General features: G+C 48.3%; 1 protein-coding gene across 2 annotated transcripts in view; it reads right to left on the minus strand.

The window, feature by feature from the left end:
* The window catches only part of GALNT18 (polypeptide N-acetylgalactosaminyltransferase 18), a 277,936-nt gene that overhangs the window by 132,215 nt on the left and 124,045 nt on the right, over positions 1–21,676 (minus strand). For both annotated transcript variants that reach the window (XM_084893524.1, XM_084893525.1), the window contains exon 2: positions 1,872–2,064. In XM_084893524.1, coding sequence (XP_084749650.1) covers positions 1,872–2,064 — 193 coding nt within the window. The remainder of the gene's footprint in view (positions 1–1,871; positions 2,065–21,676) is intronic.

The raw sequence follows: 21,676 nt of genomic DNA on the forward strand, positions 1-21,676 counted from the left end.
CTCCCCCAGCCCCAGGTGTGGTCTCTGCAGCACTCCCAGAGGGCGAGACCCTGTGGGACCTAGCTGAAGTCACCTTCAGGATATTCCCAGAATCCAACCCTATCTCAGCATCTGCCCCACTGCTGTCATGGTCCAAGCCATCACCGCCTTTCACCTAGATTTCTGCAGGAACCTCCTAACTGGTCTTCCTGCTTTCACCCTGGCCCCTTCGGTCTGTTCTCAACACCACAGCCAGAAAGGCGGTTGAAAATGACAACCGAAGCACATTATTAATCTGCTCAAGCTCTTCCCACAGACCCCCATCTTACAGAGTAAAAGCCGTACGCCTCACAGCTGCCTACAAAGCCCTTCTCTGCCATTCTCCACTTCGCCTGTCTGCTGAAATTACCTGAGAACTATAAACAATATGGATATTGAGTGCCACCTCTGGAAATGCTTATCTAATTAGCCTGGATGAGCCTGGCCATCAGGAGTATTTTAAAGCTCCCAGGTGAGTTCAACACGCAGCCAAGATGGAGAACCACTGCCCTCCTTGATCTGTTGCCCCTTCAACCCTGTCTCTACCTCCAGCCTTCTCGCTTGCTCTGTTCCAGCCACATGAGCTTCCTTCCTCTTCTTCAAACATTCCAAGCACACTTCTGCCTCAGGACCTTTGCACTTGCTAGTATCTCTGCCTAGAAAGTTTTCCCTCCAGGTATTCACATGACTTGCTTCTTCATCTCTAGGTCATTGCTCAGGTGTCACCATCTCAGTGAGGCCTTCTCTGACCACTTCATTAAAACGTCAACCCCTTCTCCTATTCCAGCCTGGCCCTGTCTCTCTTTCCCACTTCATGTTTCTCTGGAGCATTTACTGCCATCTAACGTGCCACCTAGATGACTTATTGGTTTTGTTTATTATATGTCTTCCCCCAACTAGAGGGCAAGGATTTCTGTCTGTTTTATTCACTGCTCTATCCCTGTGCCTAGACTATGATGGCACACAGGAAGTGCTCAATAAACATCCTTTAAGTGAACATATACTCCTCTTCCCTAGTAGGTCCTCAGTCCTTGCATCCCTAGAACCCGGCCAGGTTCTCTCTGAGCCAGTAAAAACCATACAACATTACACTGCACACAGCAGCTGCTCAATAAGTGTCCACAGAATTAAACCGAACTCCCCTCCCCGAAAGAACACAGTCTCCAAACCCAGCAGCAAAATCTTTCCTAAACGCTCTAGAAATAAGCTCACGGTCATTTGCAGCTTTAAGACCATTTTTTAAATGAGGAGGAAGAGGGGGAAAGAAGGTGTGGGGTGAGCTCACAGAAGTTAATGAGATTTTCTCAGCTGTGGTACGTGCCCACATTTTTAATAATTAGGAACAATAAAAATTCTAACTGAACCTTAAAGGAACATCTTCTGTAACAAAGAGAGAAGTCAAGATGGACTTCTCTGTCGGGTGTAATGACTTGTTAGCCCTGGAAGATGGATGTACTTTAAAGAAACTAATTTATAGAAAAACATAATTGTTCATAAAAATGCAACAATTGGGTTAAATTTACTTATTAACAGGAATTTTTAATTCCTGTTAAAAATTCAAATAAATCCCTGCTCCACTAGTTGATTCTAGTGCTCTTACAAAGTAAATTAGGTGATTAACTCTCAAAATCTCAAATGGAAGGAAGCCTTCCCCCTGCTTAGCAGAAGGAGAAACTGAGGCTGAGAAAGGAGAAACGGAAGGGCGACTTGCCCAATGCTTGCCGAAAGGACAGACCCTGGCTGAAGCAGGGGAGGGACACCGGAGTCCATGCCCAGTCCTGGCTCTGTGCCAGTGCTGTGGTGACCCAGTCTCCCCACAGGTCAATGAGAGCCCAGCCACTGACTCTGCTCACCCACTGGGTCTGAGGTCCGGCAGGGGCCGGTCGAGGGGCAGGCGGTCACTGAGATAGGCGTTGTAGCCGTAGTACTGGAACTGCTTCAGGGCCATGCGCCGGCCTTCGGGGCTGAGCTCCTGGCCCCAGTGTGCAAACAGAGAGGAGTCTGTGAAGGGCTCAGCCTCGGCCTCCTCGGGCTTGGCGGGGGCCTCTGGAGAAAGAAGGGACAAGGAGACAGTGGGTCAGAGCACACCCCTGCACATGCCATGACAACCCCTTTCCCTTCCTCACCCTTTCTTTGGGTAAACTTTCTTAGCACCATCTTTGGGGACAGAAGGAGGAGAGACTGGGGTCTTCATGTTTCATTGAACTCATTTATCCATCCATCTATCCATTCATTCATTCATCTATCCACCCAATATTCACTAGGCACGAGGGATATAGAAATATACCCACCAGGATCTACTGGGAGGCTGATGAATGCGACCCTGATGCCCCATGGCTTCAACCTGAAACCCCTCCTTTCCCAGTCTGCTTCCCCGCCAGAGATGTGGTCCCAGCACTACAGCAGGTTTCTGCTTCTCTTTCCCCAGATTGTATCTCCCCCTTCCCTGCCAGCCCTAAGCCTGCCCCACACCCAGGTCCCCCAGCTGAGGGTCTGCTCCCTTGCCTGGTTCTTACCAGCCCATCTCCCTCTCCACTGTCTAGTCCTACTGTGAGTTGCCTGACCCCCCCACATGACATTCACCAAGGACCCCCAGCCAGACTGCCTCCTGCTGCTTCCAGACTCTGCAGACCATCTGTGGCACCGGGGATGGCCAATCCACCCACACTCTGGCACTGCTCATGGGGCCCCTGGTAGACTTTGTGGGGGCAGTCCCCACACCAGGTCATGGTTTCCATGGACCATTCCAAGAAAACGGAGGAGGCATTATTACCAATTAGAGCAGAGGTTTTGAATTCACATAGACACAGATTCAAATAAATCCCTGCTCCACCATTCCCTGCCACAGGGCCACAAGCAAACACTCAACCTCTCTATGCCTGGACTTCCCCACCTGTACTGCAGGAATAATAATACCCACCCACCTAGCCCTGAGATCAGTGAGGATGACATAAAATAATGGATCCAAAGCACTTAGACCAGCGTATGGCTCAGAATAAGTGGTAATTAAGGGTGCTATAGCAAGGGACACCTGGCAGCTCATTTACATTCCTCTTTCATGGGGGTAACAGGTAGGTCTTGCCGGGACATAAGCTGATGGGTCAGAACTTTGACATTCATTCCAAGGGGCAGGTAGTCAGATTAAACCATTGAAGGTCAGAGATCAGAGAGACTGGACAGAGATGTCTTCTATGCTCAGAAGCATGATGTAAAAGAGAGAGAGAGAGAGAGAGAGAGAGAGAGAGAGAGAGAGAGAGAGAGAGAGAGAGAGAGAGAGAGAGCGCCAGAAGCTGGAATGAGACAGGCCAGAAAGAAGAAGCAGCAAGTTAGGAACAGCAGAGTCAGACTGGGGACACTTGCCAATGTCCCCTCAGGTGTCCACATAGAGCCAGCAGGTGCGTGGCACAACGATGCCAGGTAACTATAAAGTACAGGCTGGAGATAGGCAATGGGCTAGGATTTCAGGGTCTTCAACGATGGGTGTCTCATCTTGGTTACCAGTGAGCCTTACAGAGAGAAACTCGGGCACATTAACTAGATTAGGACACTTTACAGAGTAAAATGCAAACTATGGGTGCATTTCTATGACAAAGCAAAAGTCTTTAGTGCGGTGGCTGCTCAAAGCTCCATCCCAGAAGTGAGGGAGCCCCTGTTCTCCCCTAAGAGGCTTATTTGAAGAGAAGTATGGGGCCAGTGTGATCTTGAAGGCCCTTGTTATCTCTAAAATGATGTATGACTCAGTCAGTTGGAATGGCGGGTAGTAAAAATCTAAATCAGTGAACCAATTGAATCATATAATATTTAACAGGAATGGAGTTTTACTGCTCTCACATACCTAAATGGATATTACCTACTAAAATGAGATCAGCTCATGGAAAAATTATGATTCTCAATTAGCCTGTGTTGTGTAATGTTGCATTATAAACACATTAAAGTCCTGAGTCCTATCCGGAGCTTCTACCTTTATACTTGAGTTTTTACCCAGCAAACTTGAAAGCAGTGGGTCCTGAATAATGATGTGGGGGCAAGAAAATGTATGTCTTGTTCTCTGAGGTGGGTTGGCTCCCAGCACAGGGAGTAGCTCTTTCAAGAGATTCAATACATCATATTAAAATAAATTAATGAATAGTACCCCATAGTGGTTAGTTAGTGGACATGATGAATCCAACAATAAAAAGGTTAAATGACTAATCCAAGGTCACCTAGGTGTCTTGGATAAAAAAGGTCTGGCTTCCTCAAACCCCACATTTTCCTCTGCACCATGAGTGGCAAACTATGGTACAAGGGCCCTATCTGGCCCACACCTGTTTTATAAATAAAGCTTTATTAGAAGAGTCTCAGTGCTACAAGGGCAGAGTTGAGTAGGTACAACAGAGACCATCTGGCCTACAAAGTGGAAAATACTATCTGGGCCATTAAGTGTGCTGTCCCCTGCTCTACACCTTACATTTGACATCTCTTAGGTAAAGAGGCCTTGCCTCTGCTAACTCCATCTCTTTTCCTTTCCTTTCCAATAACTGGTTAAGAGCACTGGCTACAGAAACAAAATTCTGGGGTTTGCACTCCATCTTTACCATGTACCAGTTTAGTCTAGCTTATCTTACACCTCCGTTTCCTCATCTGTAAAATGGGGTTGATAATAACAGCTCCTTCTTCCTAGATCATTTGTGCATATTCAAGAGATGGTGCCTGTAAGAAGCCCAGCATGGTGCCTGGAACATAATGTTAGCTCAATAAATATTGCTGCTAAGGCCCCATGAAGCCCCACAGCCCCGCCCGGTGCTTTTCCACCAACACCTCCTGAGTTCAGATGGGGAAGATGGCACTGCCTTGAGGTCCTGACTCTGAAAGCTGCTGCTGCTGTCTAGTCCCCAGATGAATGGTCTCTGTGTACAAAGAGAATTGGCCTGCATTTAACCCATCCTAGATTGACCCCCTTCCCTCTCCAGTAAGAAATCAGACCTACTTGGCTATCAGCGAAAGAGGACCATTTTTAACATGCTGAGGTGGTAAAGACACCTCAGGCAAGTCCCTAGGCTGGGCCCTCTGCATGCCAACAGGTGTCTGGACACCTGTGGTGAAGGGCCAGACCCCTGGATCTCTCTCCTCCTGGGAGTGGACTCTGGCTGTGGCCCCCTTCTGGGGTTCAGACCTATTTGGGAACACCTGACCAAAGGTGACTCTAGAGAAGCATATATCCAGGGGCTGAGGATTGTCCAAGGCAGAGGTCATTCATTGAGCAGGGCACAATGAACTCAGCTCAGAGCTGAGCCAGAGAGTTTGGGGGGGGGGGGGGGGGGGCTTCTGAGTATAATGGGGAGGCTGCCATCACAGCCCATTCTGCACCAGCCAGGCCCTTGTCTGGGTCCTAGGAACAAACAGACTGAGAGAGGAAAGCCGAATGGCCATTTCCCCAGACAGCCACGCGTGGGTCTCAAGTGGCACGTTAACACACAGGCAGAGGAATTCCTCCACCTACTTCAACTCACCACGACCACGTGAGTGGACAGGAGGGGAGCCCCAGCAGGGCTGAGGAGGCCCACAGGCTGGGGGAGACACCATCATGCCAGGCCCTTCTCTGTGAAGAACCCCGTAATGCCCATCTGTCTCCCTTGACATGAAAGAGAGTTTCTCCTAATGCTTTCAAGGCCCTGGGTGATGTGGACCCCAAGCCCACAGAGGTCACCCCCTCCCACAGCCCCCTTGGCGCATCTCACCTCAGTGCCTTTGATGCTTCCCTCTTCCCTCTACACCTCGTGCTGACTCCCCTCATGTCTTTACTCCAAAGCCACTTGCCCTGCAAGGCCTTCCCCAAACATTCAATAGGCAGCCTCTCACACCTGCCTATGTAGATACTTTTCTATTAATCTTGCTGTTTCCCCGACTAGAAGGTGAGCTCCAGGAGGTCAGAGATTTGCTTTGTTCTCCCTGGACTCCCACTGCTTACACAGCGCCTGGCACCTGCTGGCAGCAGGTCATTGGGGGGAGGGGGTGTCAGTAACTCTCCTGTCTGCTAGGGTCCCCTGAAACCCTCCAGAGGGTGCTGCAGGGCACCAGTGCTGTGTCAGCGATGGGACCATGAAGCCAGGGAAGGTGTGGCCAGGACAAACACCTATCTAGTTCACATAAGCAGAGCCATCCAAGACGAACAGTATGGTTGTAGGAGCTTCTCAGGCTGTTCCATGGAATGTGATTAATGGCAGACAACCTCCACCCCTCACTGTGCATGACCTGCTTTCCAGAAAGTTCTGCCAGTGCTCACATGAGGCATCTGGCAAGGCTACAATATGGTTTCAGAGATATGCCCACCGTGCCTGACTCAGAGCTCACGAATGAGAGCTGAGAATTACGGTGCAGTGAGGGTCCTGACAGCCTCCAGGCTAATTCCTGGAGACAGGAGGGAAGTGGGGCAGGAAAGCAGCTCCCGAAGCTTCAAGCAATTAATGCAACAAAAGCAATTAATGCATCTCTAAGCGCTGCCCACAGGCTCATCAGCCAGGCCCGAGAAACACATCTGGACGTCCTGCCAAGGCTTTTGAGGTTCCTGAAGCCACTGATGCAGAAAGCGGGAAAGATACCTGCCTGAGGGTGGCTGCTTCAGTGAGCAGCCCAGATGAGGGCTCGCCCGGCTGCTCTTGCTCCAGGGTCTTGGCGCTGCGGAGACTGTGCGATGGAGCAGATAGGAAATGGGTTTGGGAGTAAAGCAGACTCTGTAATGCTGCCTAGCCCTGTCCTCTTCCAAGCGCCTGTCCTCTCCTGGACCGCATTCCTGGAGATGCCCATCTTTGGAAGCTGACCCATTGCCAGCTCCTGCCATGCACTTCGGTGACAGCTCTGAGGTGCTGGTGGCTTTTGGAAGAGCTGGGAGGTTGTAGCCCTGATCTCTTCCTGAGCAAGAGGCCAGCACCATCTCGGCTCCTTGGATTTTAGGATGAATCCTAAAAAGCATTAGGAGGGTAACACTGCATGGTTGCTGCTGCAGGTCAATGTGGTTTGGGGCTCCCACCTCAGGGTGGGACAGAGGACTGGTCGAGCCCGGCCAAGGGGGCAGACAGAACCCACTGGGACCTGTCTGTCCAAGCCGGAACCCTGCACTCACGGGAAGTGGCAGCTCTGCTTCTGGTCCCTCAGTCCAGGTCCCTTCAGGAATATTTTCTGAAGAAAGAGGTGGAGCCTTCTTGTTTCTGTGGGTTACTCGGTTTGTTGTATGTCCCTGTTTCAGGCAGAGGGGATGGCTAGAAAGGCTTCAAGGGTGGGAGGAGAGGGGACCCAGCTTCTGCCCTGCAGCCAGTCCTACAGCCATGGCTATTTTAGTTTCTCCCCTCAGGCCATGCTCAAAGCTGATGCTTTGGGTGTTTGGTGATAAGATCCTGAACCCAGGAATGAGGAGGCAGGAGAAACTGGGACAGGCAAGCCTGACCTTAGACACAGGCCTGTGGAGCTACGGGCCTGTGTCTAAGGTCATCCGAGGAAAGGGCACAGATGGTCCTGTCTCTGGACCTCCCAGCAGAGCACTCTGGGGGACCCCTTCTCTCTTGGGTCTGCTCTCATGCTCTCTGGTCAAGCCTCGCAGCCCCTTCAGGCCTCCGTTTCCTTCCCTTGTGAACAGGAACAGACAGTCAGGCTGCCATCGGGAGTGGCTGCGAAGTCAGCTTTGGAAAGATGAAGGCTGAGCATGAAATGGTGGAGAGAGCGTTGCTGAGAATCCCTGAGAAAAGTTCTTAAAGGATGCTTCCTTTCTTCCACTCGTTTTATTTTTAAAAAACAGTTTTATTCGGGTATAATTTACATACCACAAATTTTACCTTTTTCAAATGTACAATTCAATGATTTATAAAATTTTCTTCCACTCTTGAGGTGCATAGTTGAATGTTTTATTTGGGGTTAAAAAGTAAAGGGCTTATTGAATTTTCAGAAATGTACATCTCTCATCACTTTCAGTAAACTCTAGCCTGCTGGTTCCCTGCCCATGTGAGGTCACCATTACCCCCACTAAGGAGGCTGATGCGTGGGCCTCCCTGACCCGGAAGCTCAGACTGCATTTGTAGAGCATCAAAGCTCATTGGTGGAGCCCTGCTGAGGAGGCGGGATTCACTCCCCAATACAGGGAGGGATTTCACCCTGAGCAGCAGGCCACCCTGGCTGCCTCCTTTGCCTTCTGTCTCTGCTCTGTGTTCCACTTTCTCCTCTTCCAACACCCAGTCGAGGGCCAACACCCAGCCACGGTGCCTGGTCCCAGCCAAGGCCAGGAGCGAAGCAGGCTGGCCTGAGAAGCAGAGGCCTTGGCCGGCCTCACCTTCAACACTGGCAAACCCACAGCCTGGGCCTCTATTTCTCTTTTGTAAGATGATTCCACTGGTAGTTGGGCACCCTGGATGTGCTAAGAGCCCTAATACTAAGAAACCATGGTATTCTGTCTCCCCTCTCCCCTCCTTCTGGAGGGGCGTTAGAACACGAGCTGAAGGTCTTTTGCCAGCAGCCCCCCACACACTCTCTTCCAGGAATCCTCAGAACCGGAAAGAGAAAGCAGTGGAATCTGACAGGGGAAGGGCTTGGAGCTAATCAGAGGAAAGGAGCCCTGACAGTCTCCGGTCCGACACCATTAAAATCTCTGCACAGCGATTTTATTCATCGTGGCATAGGTGAATCCGGGAGAGCTTCCTCTGGCACCCGGGGAGTGTTTTGAAGAAAAAGAGAGGCTTCTCCAGAATGTCTCCTGATAAGGCAGGGCCAGGGCAAAGGGCCACCTGCTGCAGGGGCTTGAGTCTGCTCTGCCCTTCACAACTCTGTGTGACCTTCATCGAGCTCCTGAACCTTTCTGAAGCTCAGCTTGCTCATCTGTTTAATCTGCTTAACGGACCCACTAATATTTATCTCTAGCTCATCGCAAAGATTAAGCGAGCGGGTGGATGCCAGTCAAGTTCTTTGAAAACTATCCAACTCATGGTAAATATTAATTTCCTGTTGCTGCTCTAACAAAGAAACACACATGTAGTGGCTTAAGATAATACAAATTTATTGTCTTGTCGTTTTGGAGGTCAGGAGCCTGACGGGGTCTCCCTGAGCTAAAATCAAGGTGTTGGCAGGGCTGCGTTCCTTTCTGGAAGTTCTAGAGGACTATCCATTTCCCTGGATTCTTTTTCCTTTGTTAATGTATTTGTTGTTGATGATAGTATCATAGATACTTGAATCCTTGAATCCTTATTTTCAGCTGCTAGCGGCCACCTGCACTCTTTGGCTTGGAGCTCTCTTCCTCCGTGGCCAGTAAACAGTGGGTTGAGTCCTTTTCACAGGGCATCACTCTGCCCTCCTCTCCTGACACCATTGTCCACTGGTAAGGATCCCCTATAATAACTCCGGATCCACCAGGATAATCCAGGGTAGCTGATCAACAACACAATTCCACCTGCAACCTTCCTTCTCCATTGTCCTGGAAGGTGACATACTCAAAGGCTCCAGAGATAAGGATGTGCACATCTCTGGGGTGCCTCCATTCTGCCTGCCCCAGTGAGGGGTCAGTCATTGTGGTGTTGGCCATCTCTAAAAGGGAGGTTCGAACACTTGGCCTTCAGGGCTATAGTGAGGCAAAGGGACGAGAGTTCACAATTGTCAAGAGCCCACCATGCCCCTGCACTGCTCTCAGCACAGCCACACACTCATCCCTGAACCTCCACCACTGAGACTGCACAGGTAGGCATGCCCAGGACAAGCAGGGCAGGGCTACTGGCCAGGCTTTCCAAAGAAGCAGGCGATATGAGGCTAGCAGGTGGCCAGGAGCTGTGGAGGGGGCACATCCCTGACCGTGAAGCCACACTGGTCCAGCCTCTGTTAGATGCCAAGCAAGGCAGGTACTGTGACCGTCACACTCCCACCTCTCCGTGTGTTCCCCACTAGCTCTGATGGAATCGTCCCACTTGCCAGCTGGCTCCTGATCTCTGCCTCTGTCTCCTGCTGCTGTGCTTTGGGCTGGGGCCGGCACTTGGCTACCCCAAACTCTGCTTTCAGTACTCCCTAAAGCTGTAGTTCTATTGTTTTGGGAAGGTTCTCATCTAAAAATCTGATGAAAACTGTGACCATTCCCCAGGGAAATGCACATTGGCACATGCATGGAACAATCTGCTTTCAAATTCATGGAAGTCAAGTGCAGGAAGTAGGAAGTAAAACAGAGGCTGCAAACCTTTTCCTGTAACGGACAAGTGTGACTAGTTTAGGCCTGGCTGGTCATGTGGTTTCAGTCACAACTACTCAACTCCGCCTGGGAAAGCAGCCATAGACAATCCAGCAGTCCCCTTTACCTATGGGGATGTGTTCTAAGACCCCCAATAGATGTTTGACATCACAGATAGTACCAAACTCTATATATACTATGTTTTGTCCTAAACATATATGCCTTTGATAAAGTTTAATTTATAAATTAGTCACAGTAAGAAATTAACAACAATCCTGTATAATAAAACCCTAATATGCAAATCAACCAAATGGCAGAACTGGCTGAACAGCCAGTTGCTATGACATGTACTGACCACCAGGGAACAGACGCTCAACGCAGGTGTTGCTGCCCGATGGTCAGAGTGCTCCCACAGGGGGAGCATCACTCAGCCAGAAGCTGGACTCACAGCAGTGGTGGCAGGAGTCTCTCCCACCTCCCCTGCAGGTGGGCGGTAAGAAGTGAGGGGTCCAGGACTGCAAGAGCCCTGGACTGTGAGAAGGATGTCTGACTGCTGGCTTGTGTGTGTGTGTGTGTGTGGCGGGGGCGGGGGGGGGGGGGGGGGCGGATCAGGTCTAAGCCAGCAGGTGGACATCCCTCAAGGGGTACCAGAAGGCATAGGCCAGGTTGATCCACAAATTTTGTATACCAGGCCTCTAGTAACTAATAACAAAATAGAACATGTGTAACAACATACTGTAATAAAAGTAGTATGAATGGCTTTGGGGCCACTATTAAGTAAAATAAGGATGATTTGAACACAAGCACTGTGCTACCATGACAGTGGATCTGACAACCTCGACAACTACTAATTGACTAACAGATGGCTAGTGTCTACAGCATGGATAACACTGGGCAAAAGGATGATTCATATTCGGGTGGGATAGAGCTAGATGACATGAGATTTCATTGCTACTCAGAATGGCATGCAATTTAAAATATATGAATGGTTTATTTCTGAAATTCTGCATTTATTATTTTCACATTTCAGTAGGTCATGGGTAACTACAACTATAGAAAATGAAACCAGGGCCAAGAGGGGACTAATGTACATAAATGAGTGGGTGTGGCTGCATTCCAAGAAAACTATTTCTACAGCAGGTGGCAGGTCAGATTTGGCTTGTGGGCTGTAGTTTGCCAACCCCTGGTGTAATGGTAGCACACACTGTGGATATGATGGCTTCTCTGTTGATGCTTACCTGCCTCACATGCTTGTGTGAAGAATAAAGGAGTGAATCTGTGTTAGCTCTTGGAGTAGTGCCTTACACCAGGTTAGCCCTGTGAACGTGTTAGCTAGGCTCTGCTTGCTGGTCGTGGGCCTCTGCCTTTGGGCATTGGCTTTGATACACCTCTTTGCCTTGTTCCACCGAGGACCCACTCTGAGCCCTGGTATTGGCCTCATAGGACACAGCCTTAGCCCACCTGGCTTGGGACAAGGGTGGCCAAATCCAGCCCCAGTGGGAAGGACAAAAGGCAGTTATGATTCAGGATGTTCAAGTTATTGAGAACAAGACCGTAGGCAAGGGCAAGGTTAGAGGAATCAGGCTCCTGGTTGGCGTTGGCAAGGGTTAGAGAGGGCATCCCCAACCAGGTGGGCTAGGATTCAGGAATGGTGGCAAGTCCCAGCAAGGAACTCGAGAATGAGTCAGGAATCTAGGGAGGAGAGCTCAGTCTTTTCTGCGTGGGCTGACACAACAAGCAAGGAACAGGAGTTCTGACTCTGGGAGCCAATTCCACATACTGCGTGACCATCTCTGGCAGCCAAATCCCACCCACTCCTGTGCAGGCCTGGGACTGCCTGTCCTCCCCGCCAGCCCTGCATGGGCTCTGGGCCTGGGTGTGGCTGAGACTAATGGGCAGGCAGGGGCAGCCAAGCTCAGGGCTCACACAGCCTCGTGGAAATGGAAATGGACTTTGATTCGAATTTTGCAGAATGAAAGCTACTATTAAAAATCCAAGTTTTTATGCTCCAAGCCAACCAATATAAAGAACATGTAAAAAAAACACCTCATTTTAGGGAGTGACAAATGTCCGTATCTTAGGAACCAGGATTTATGGAAGCCATTATGTGCTATTTTAAAGCAGCCCTTTAAACCTACGAGTCTGCCTAGGAGATATAATGAACTCTGAAGCACACACCATCATTTTTTCCCCCTGAGAGCTGACAGCTGAGCACCTGGACACCTAAATATACACCTTGCTGTTCACACATAAAACACAGTGTTTCTACACATCCGTTTCTTGGAATGAACTAGCCGGCCAACCCTGCTGATGTGAAAGCAGCACACTTCTCCTGGCACAGATGGGAACAGCCGGGCTCAGCTGGGGGAAAGACGTGGCCCTTTGCTGTAGCTGGACCAACTTCAGATGCCAGCTTGCAACAGGAACCGCCGACACAGAGCCCTCGCACTGGGAGACCTGCAGCCTGGCGTTAGCTGGGAAGAAAGGGGTAGAGTAACATTACAGAGGAAAGGTAGAGTGCGTATACCTTTCCTCTGTAATGTTACTCTACCCCTTTCTTTCACTCCAATCTCTCAGGGAAGCCTGCTGGTTTCCAATGTCTTTCTTCTGGTCTTAAAGGGGCAGCCGTGTTGCTCTATTTTTCCCAAATGTTAGCAAGCCTCAGACTTAACCAATGAGACCGCAAATTTCACAGATCACCGCTAGGCTCCATCCCGAGGTCTCACTTAGCAAGTATGGGGTGCAGCTTTAGAAAGTGCATTTCTAACAGATTCCCTAGGGAATCGGAGGCTGCTCTGAGAACCAGGGGAGGAGATGATAGGGAGCCACCCACACTCCTGGGGCTTTGGGCAAGTCCCTCTCTCCCTTTAGGCCTCAGTTTTCTCGTGGGTAAAAATGAAAGGGGCGGACCCAGATGATCTCTAAGAACCTTCCATGTGCTAAAATGCTGTTGTTCTAAGTTGGTTCAGATGATGGATTCTGGCTCACATAGGGACTGGTGGCTTCCACTTGGAAACAGAATGTTCAACGGAATCCTTATACCTCCTATTCAACTCTTATAAAGTTTTATAAATAAATGAATTCAGGTCCAGAGAGGTTAAATGACTTGCTGAGGTCACACAGCTAAGTAACAGCTGATTCTTGGACTAGGAGAGTAGACAAAGGCCCTGGGTGCCCTCAATCTCTGCTCAGGGCTCCCTCCACCCCCCAGGGGGTTCCTGTAACATAGCTCTAAGAAAACGCAACCTGTTTGACCACCCAGTGTTTCCAGTCCCTCTGAGGCAGCCAAACCACACAGCCTGAGCCTTGGGCCAAACGGCAAATCCTTCCTCAGAGACCCTCGCCAGTGCGGGTACCTGGGTCTGATGTACAGAAGCACCTGCAACTATATGTCAGGCTGACAGGTAGGTACGAGGTGCTCTGCAGGTGTGCAGGGAGAGGGCATTAATCACAAGATCCCGGGACTATTAACCCAGGCTCCCAGAGGACTGCAGAGCTCCTGCTTTCTCAGTTACCGCCAGCTGCATCCTCACATATGGGCACACACACATGCACACAGAGGGCCACAGCACCCACAAAGGCTTGTCCTGAACACAGATGCCTCCTGTCCCGAGTAGCTGCTCATGTAGAAAGACCATTAAAAATGTGTTGTTTCCAAGATGAGAGGGGAACACTTGTAAAGACAAACTTGCATGAAGAAATGTGATGGGGCTCCCTCTGGTTAAACAGCCACATCTGAACCTCTCCTGTAAGTCACAGCGAAGAAGGATCACTAGGAGCCAGGGTGCTGGCGGATCTGCTCACAGGCTCCTGAGGGCCCAACTGTGGGGGCCCAGGGCCGCGCCTGCCATCACTCCCAGCAGCTGCTGGTTCACCGGCATCTTTTCATTACTGTCCTCCGTCATCAGTCTCCCAGCCCTGGCAGCCACAGCTGGGTTTTGGTGAAAAGAAGTGGATTTGCCCTTTGAAGAAAGTTAACAAACAGACCCTCCCAACCTCAGACCTCTGAAGGACCAGGAAAAGCTTTGAATCCACGTCAAAGAAGCCATCCAAAGAAATAGGCCATTTTTGAATAAAATCCATTTCTGGCGCGTGACGGTGAAAATATTTATCATGTGAAAGATGCGAAAATCTTTGTGGTGTCTCAGTGCTTTGTATTATGAATGCAGATGTGTCCGGCTGAATGTGTGCCCCCAAAACAACAACAACAGAACACACAGACACCAAAAATAAAGCCCCAAACCCATCATGACTATAATTTTGAAATGGGGAAAATGAGTCTTTCCCATCTGGTAAATTCTTTAGCAACCAGTTGTGCTGCACAGGCACCTGTGGCAGAGGAAGGAGGTGGGCCCAGTGACCAGCCACAACGAAGTTGCAGACAAAGAAAGGCTACATGTCCGGACACAATGAATAAGCAGTCCCTCGTTATCTAGCTCCATCAGCCATGGGCTTTGGAAAGTAGCCAAACTCACATCTTGCACACAAGGTCAGACAAGGCCACTGAAGTGGACCTCAGGATTATCCCTAACTTCCTTCAGGGACCTCCAGAATCATGAGTGTTTGCTTTACAGAATGAATTTTCAAAGTGCACAAGCAAGCCTGTTCCTACGCCCAGAAAGAGTCACAATGGGGCGAGATGGCCTTCCTGGGAGACCTGGGGCTCCAGGCTCAGATCTGAGGATAAGAGCTCTGCTCAGAGACCCTGTGTGACTAGAGGACACCTGAGGCACAGCCTCTCATGGGCCCCTGAGCATGTCCCACTTTGTTCAGGAAGGAAATGGGCCCAATTCTCATGCCCTTTCCTCTGGGCATGGGGCAGGGGGGGGGGGCGGGGGGGGGGAGGGGGCTAAGACACACAACAAAAGACACATTGGCTTGCCCTACCTATTCTGGGTACTCACAGAGAGGTGAAAATTAAACTCCAGGCATTTGAAGTTATGAATGAAAGTTAAATCATTTTTTTCAATGAATATGCATTGAGATGCAGCTGGCAGAGAGGTAGCCTAGCCTGGTAGGCCTGGCACAAGTCCCTCAGCCCCTCCAGGTCTCAGTTTGCTTATGTGGAAAGTTGGGGAGAATCATAATATTGCTCCTGCATGGGGTTATTGTGGATTGAATAAATTAATAACAATGTCTCTGACATTCTAGGTGCTATATTACCATTGGCAATTGATACCAATGTTAGGGGTCAGGTTCTGTGCTGAGTATTGGGAGTAATCAAGGGGAGACCCGGAGCCCACTTCGTATACCCACATCACTTTCCTTGTATAAGACATACCATGATTAGCTCCCTGGACCATGGATTTGAGCCAGATTGGCCCTCTGTTAACCCCCATGCCTCCTGCCATGTGCCAGTAGGAGGAATGTTATTGTTGAACATTTGTGGAGTGCTGGGCTCTCTCAAGGGAAGGGGCTCAGCCTACCCAGCTGCCTCCCTGAACCCTCAGCCCTCTGCATTGCTAGCCAGCACACTGCTTTGGTCAGCACAGTGGTTTGAAGGTGCCCAAATGCAGACATGAGGTGAAGTCAGAGCCTCAGAGAACAGCAGGGACCACCCACTCAGACCAGCTCTTGGCTCCTTTCGGTCATGACCCACAGTAAGAACTACATTTTGCATTAGGTCTATCTAGCACACGCATGCAAGCAGGCATAAGAGAAACCACAATGTGCAAAGTAGTATTTCATCTTACTATGTGTGACTAACTCTGGTTCATTCTATTTTATGCTATAATATTCTGTCAAGAAGGAAAACTGGTCATGACCTAGAAAACTGATGTCATGACCTATTAATGGGTAGTAACCTGCATTTTGAAAACCACTGATCTGGATCAGTGGATTACAACCTTTTATAAATCATTGTCCTCTTTTCATAAATGTTAAAATCTCTACCCACCTTTCATATTGCTTGAAATTTGAAAATAAAAATTAAATGTCACAACTGAAAACAAATAAAAACAGTGGTTGTTTGGAATAAGCTTTTTTGAAGTATGCGTGCCACCTCACCCTACTGTCTCAAGTCTGACATGGACCCCCACCCCTGGAAGGAGGGAAGATGCCCTCCACTGAAAATAACTTAGCTAGGACAGTGCTCAAAAGCTTCTGTGGAGCCCCCTCGGGGAAGGTAGACCCTGAGTGGAGGGTAGGGGAGGTCTGAGGCCTCTTGTTCCCCTTTTACCAAACAGCCTCTAATTTAGTCTGTTTACACATTAGAATTTTGCATAGGAACCCCTTTAAAGAACAGATCAATGGCTAAAGAAGATGTTTTGAACCTGTAAGCTAGTGAGTTGGTGAGTTTCTCTTGTCTCATTTCCTGGGGAGAGAATGAGACCGAGTTAATCCTTCCATCAGAAAGCCTCAGGGACTTGCTAAAGACGACACAGAGGCAAAGTTGGGACAGAAGTGAGAGGGACATAGGACAGGAGGAGGGACCTGGGCCCGATGGTCTTCAAACTGTTTCCAAAAGGCCTAGCTATCGGGCACAGAGAGATCATTAATGGGCTTCACGTTAGATTTCTAGAAAAAATGGGAGTCAGGAGCCCTGCTTAACAGCTACATGTGTCTTTGATTAATAAAAGATGGGAGATGAATTGATCATCTATGAACAGGGGCAGTGTTTTTAGAAGAGAGCATCTTCCTAACCTGGGGTCTAGCAGGCAGGAGGCCTTGATGGAGAGAAGACAGGCATCCATCTTTGTGTGTCCTCGCTGACCACGCACACTGTGTGTGCCCACAGTCGGAGGGTGGAGGGAGGGCTCTGCTGGCTCCTCCACCGACATGCAGAACCCACTGCATCAGGTGCTGCTATCCCAGGCAAGGTCGCCTTGATAGTTAGAACCTCCCAGGACTGACTGGTGCCAGCTGCAGCTGCTGCCCTTGCTCCTTCAGAGAGGCTTTCTTACCCACAGCCAGATGGGACAGGAAGGACAAGACAACAGAGGCTCTGCTCTGGGCTCCCGGCAAGAATCAGAGGCTGCTGTACCAATTAGATGACCAGGTAAAGGCATTCGAAGGGAACCACCCCAGTTCCCAGCCATAAATGCCTGGTGTGTGTGTGTGTGGCGGGGGGGGGGGGGGGGGGGGTTGAAGTCAGCCTAGGAGACACCCTCCCACACACACTAACGTATGGGTGGGGCACAGACAGGCATCATCCCTGAAGCCACAGCTAACCCTGACTTCCCAACCCTGGCTACACATTAAAGCCTACGGGCACAAAACAAGAATAAAAAACGACAGATGCCCGAGCCCAACCAAATCAATCTCTCAAGATGGGCTCCAGGCCCATTGTTTGATCTCATTTCATTTTTACCTCCCCAGATGATTCCAATATGCAGCCAAGATTTAGAACCACGTGGCTGGGGAAACATTTCCAAACGTCAGTGTGTACACAAGAAGCCACCTGGAAAGTCTGGTGAAAGTACAGATTCGCCCCCAGTTGGGCCATCCCCAGAGATGCTGGGCTGAAGTTACTAAACAGGGTAATTATTAGCAAATCCCAAGAAACTAGCTCCTCCCTGATCAACAAACTCACATCTCCAATAATAAAGCAATCCTGCATCCCCTGAACAAATCCTGGGAGCCTTCGTCTACCATAAACATGGTATTGGACCAATAGTATGCCTTCTCTCAGGTACTGTTATCATTACCCTCTTTCAGTCTTTTGGATGTTTAATTAATAACTGAGAACATCATGATGTCTCATTTTCCTACCTGAGCATCAAAGGCCCTTTCTCCCCAACGCAAATCGTGAAGGGCTCTTGAATATATTCGGGTTTAGAAAAGGAAACCTGCCAAGGACCCAGGCTTTGGTGGACCCCAGTCCTCAGCTGGTGAGTAAGCACAATCCCTCTTCTGCCATGCAAGTCTTACAAATAGCCAAGTCTTCTTATAAGATTCCGCGTCTTTGTTCTACACAACCAAGTCTTCCAGTGTTTCTGATGCAGTGTTCCCTGGAACACACTTTGAGAAACAGAGAAGCTGAGGCTGAGCTGCAGAAAAAGCAGCCGAGGAATCAAAGCAAGGCCAGGTTGGAGGATGGAGGACCCAATAGGGTCTTCATTGAGACCCAATTCCCTGAGTCACATGTAGGCAGGATTCTCAGGACTGGGGGATTTTTCAAAGAGGACCCCCAAAAATCAAAGTGCGGACCAGGGTATCCACTGCTGGGCACCACCTGGTGGAGACTCAGAGAGAGGGATCTGTAGGACTTGGGGCCAATGCCTAGAATCTCACTTTGGCTCAGGGCCGACCCAGGGTAAAAAGGATAGAGTGATCACATGGAAGTGGGGGTGTATGAGGACAATCTTTTCCTCTGGCCTCATGTATTTCTCAGGGCTGCCCTTCTCTGCCCCCAATAAACCTAACTGAAATCAATTTTAGTTGGGTCCATTTAAAGAAGGAAGAGGGAGAGAATACTAAAATGTTAGCAATTATTTATGGGTTGTTCAATGGATGATGATCATTCGTTCTATAATGAGAAAACAATAAATGTGCACTGAGCGCCTACTGAATGCTCAAAGAAGAGCAAAGATCTACTTATATACTCAGTCTAGCTGGAATGCTGGTGATTAAAATGTAAGTAGAATGAATCCAGTTATGCTATGTTCATAAAACACTAATTATGTGCCAGGCATTGTGTATATATCATTTCATCTTTTAAATGAAATTAATATCTCTGTTTGAGAGTCGAGGAAATCCAAATTCTGAGAAGCATCTTAGACAAGATGATACAGTAAGTAGGAAACAGGGTACCAACCATGTCACCCAGTTGGGCCCCACTGCCCCTATATACAACCCCCAAACCCACCTGGTCCCAAACGAAATACTCTCAACCCATCTGGGACACAAAGGCCCAGATAACTCTGCAGAACGTTATTGAATAAAATTAAATAGAAGTCAATAGGGCTACTGTCACTTATTTGACTATCTCAGTGCAAAATACTCTGAGGCAAGAGCTTGGATGAGTGAAAATGCATTTACTGAGCAATCAAATGAAAGTGCTCAGGGCCCAGAATATGCTCTTGCAATATAACTTACTTTATAAATACAAACCCAGTCTTATTCAAAGGTTTGAAAAGAGAGATTTGCCTTTCAATGGAAAATCTGCATTTTAACATAAAGGTGTGTTAGTTATTCACCAGAGATCAGAGATCTGATTATGCCACATATTTAGCATTTAGAAAGCCCTGAGGATTCCAGAAAGCTCATTGCAGGCCTGAAGGTGGCAGCGTGCAGACAGCGCAGAGTGAAATATGTGAGCATCACTTTCAGTATCATCCTGAATACCTAACTCCTAAAGAAAGTCTCCTGGGAGCCCTGGCCAGTTGGTTGGGCATTCAAAGGTTGCTGGTTCCATCATAGGCAGGACACATGCCCAGCTTGCAGGCTCGATTCCCAGTAGGGAGCGTGCAGGAGGCAGCTGATCCATGTATCCATCTCACAGGGATGTTTCTCTCTTTGTCTCTCTCCCTCTCCCTTCCTCTCTCTCTAAAAATCAATAAAAAATCTAAAAAAAAAAATAAAAAGGAAAGAAAAAGAAAGAGAGAAAGAAAGAAAGAAAAGAAAAGGAAAGGAAAGGAAAGGAAAGGAAAGGAAAGGAAAGGAAAGGAAAGGAAAGGAAAGAAAAGAAAAGAAAAGAAAAGAAAAGAAAAGAAAAGAAGAGAAAAGAAAAGAAAAGTCTCCAGGGACAGCAGCATTTGTGCTGTCTTTTGGCAAAGCCGACCTGTGTGTGTGGGTGTGGGGGGAGAGAAGCAAGTTCACTCCTGAGCCATAACTGAACTTGCCAGGCAAATCTGCCAAGTGGAGCCTGCATCCTATTGACAGAGACAAACATTAAGTAAAATAAAGCAAGAATGGAGGCCACTGCAGATTGTAACAATTGCTGTGAAGGGAATAAAGGTAGAATAAAGAGAAAGTTGGAAGGGAGGCACAGCTTTAGACAGAGTGGTCAGCCTAAGTCTTACTTGGGGACACATTCAAGTTGTTACCTGAAAGATAAGAATGAGACACAGAAGAAAAGGGGACAGCAAGTATTGAGTCTTGTGGCCAGAAAGAACTCGGGGTGGGGAGGAAGGGGAGAGGGGGGTCCAACGAACTAAAATGAGACCAGCATGACTAGAAGCTAGGGGAGGACCAAGCAGGACCCTGTAGACACACACACTGATCCACCTTCTGGGGAAAGATATCACACTCATTCGACAAACAAAAATAAAGGAACTACTAAATCCCATGTACATTTCAACATGTAGGTCTCGACTTTCTCCCATTTCAATTTCATAACAACAAAGAGAAGAACAAAACAAGATCGCCTTTCTCTTATGATTCTGCTACATATCACTTCTTGGTGCTTTCTACCTGCACAATACATTTTAATATCATATTACAGTCACTGCATCACAAATAGCTGATCATTATCATATTTCTAGAGCCTGTTAACATCCACTTTCCACAGTGATATTCTTCTCAATCTCCATGCGTGTCATTTATTTCATATTTTCACGAAGATCACAGGTAGATGCTCAGCGGGAAAAAAATAATTAACCTCATTAAAGCAGCAGGATAAGAAGCTGAGGGCATGGCTCCTAACAGCCTGAGAGTTTAGAGTTGCAGCTCCCGAGACCCCAAATGAGTTTTGTTCCTTTTAGTCATAATGAATGTAGAAATCCAAAAATACACTTTAAAACGGTCTTTGAAACTTTGCCAGAAGCTGCTGGATCCTGTTGTTTATGCTGAGCAGAGCACTTAATGATACTGCTAAGCAGCCCTGAGAGGAGTTATGCAGACAGTTGCACCCGTCCAGTATTTACTTATCATATTTTCAGAAGATGCCCAGCCTTGAGCAGAGTGACGCTAGAAAACCCTGTAAGTGTCGATCTAAATCTCCCATCCTCAACACACTCCCATAGGAAGCCTGAGTGGAACAAGTCCCCAGGGATCACAGTCCACACTTATCTGCCATGTGGTGTCTTGAATTCACAGAACTTCAAACCATGCTGACCCCGAGTCCACTGTCTACACAAGAGGAAGCAACAGGCACCAAATCCAGGAATAGAGTTGGGAAACCATGGTTTTCATGACCGATTTCTTTCTTTCTTTTTAATTATTTTTTTAATTTGAGAGAGAGAACGGAGAGTCAGAGAGAAAGAGAAATACTGACGTGTTGTTCCACTTAATTAGGCATTCATTGGTTACTTCTTGTATGTGCCTTGACTGGGATCAAACCCACAACCTTGGCATATCAGGACAATGCTCTAACCAACAGTTCTCATGACCCATTTCATTCTCTAAGTTCAACATATTCCTTCCCATATAGAAAGATGGCTCATATGACAGAAATAGGTACATGGAGAACCCAAAAGTATCTTCTCTGTTCAGCCTTCCCTGAAGCTATGATATTTCAACATACTAATTCAAGAATCATATTTTCCCTTCATATCTTCCAGCCATGACCATGAACATCAGCAATCAGGTAGTTTAGTCCTCCCCTAACCA

The sequence above is a fragment of the Pipistrellus hanaki genome (genome assembly GCF_964339955.1).
Source record: "Pipistrellus hanaki genome assembly, chromosome: 9".
Taxonomy (NCBI): Eukaryota; Metazoa; Chordata; class Mammalia; order Chiroptera; family Vespertilionidae; genus Pipistrellus; species Pipistrellus hanaki.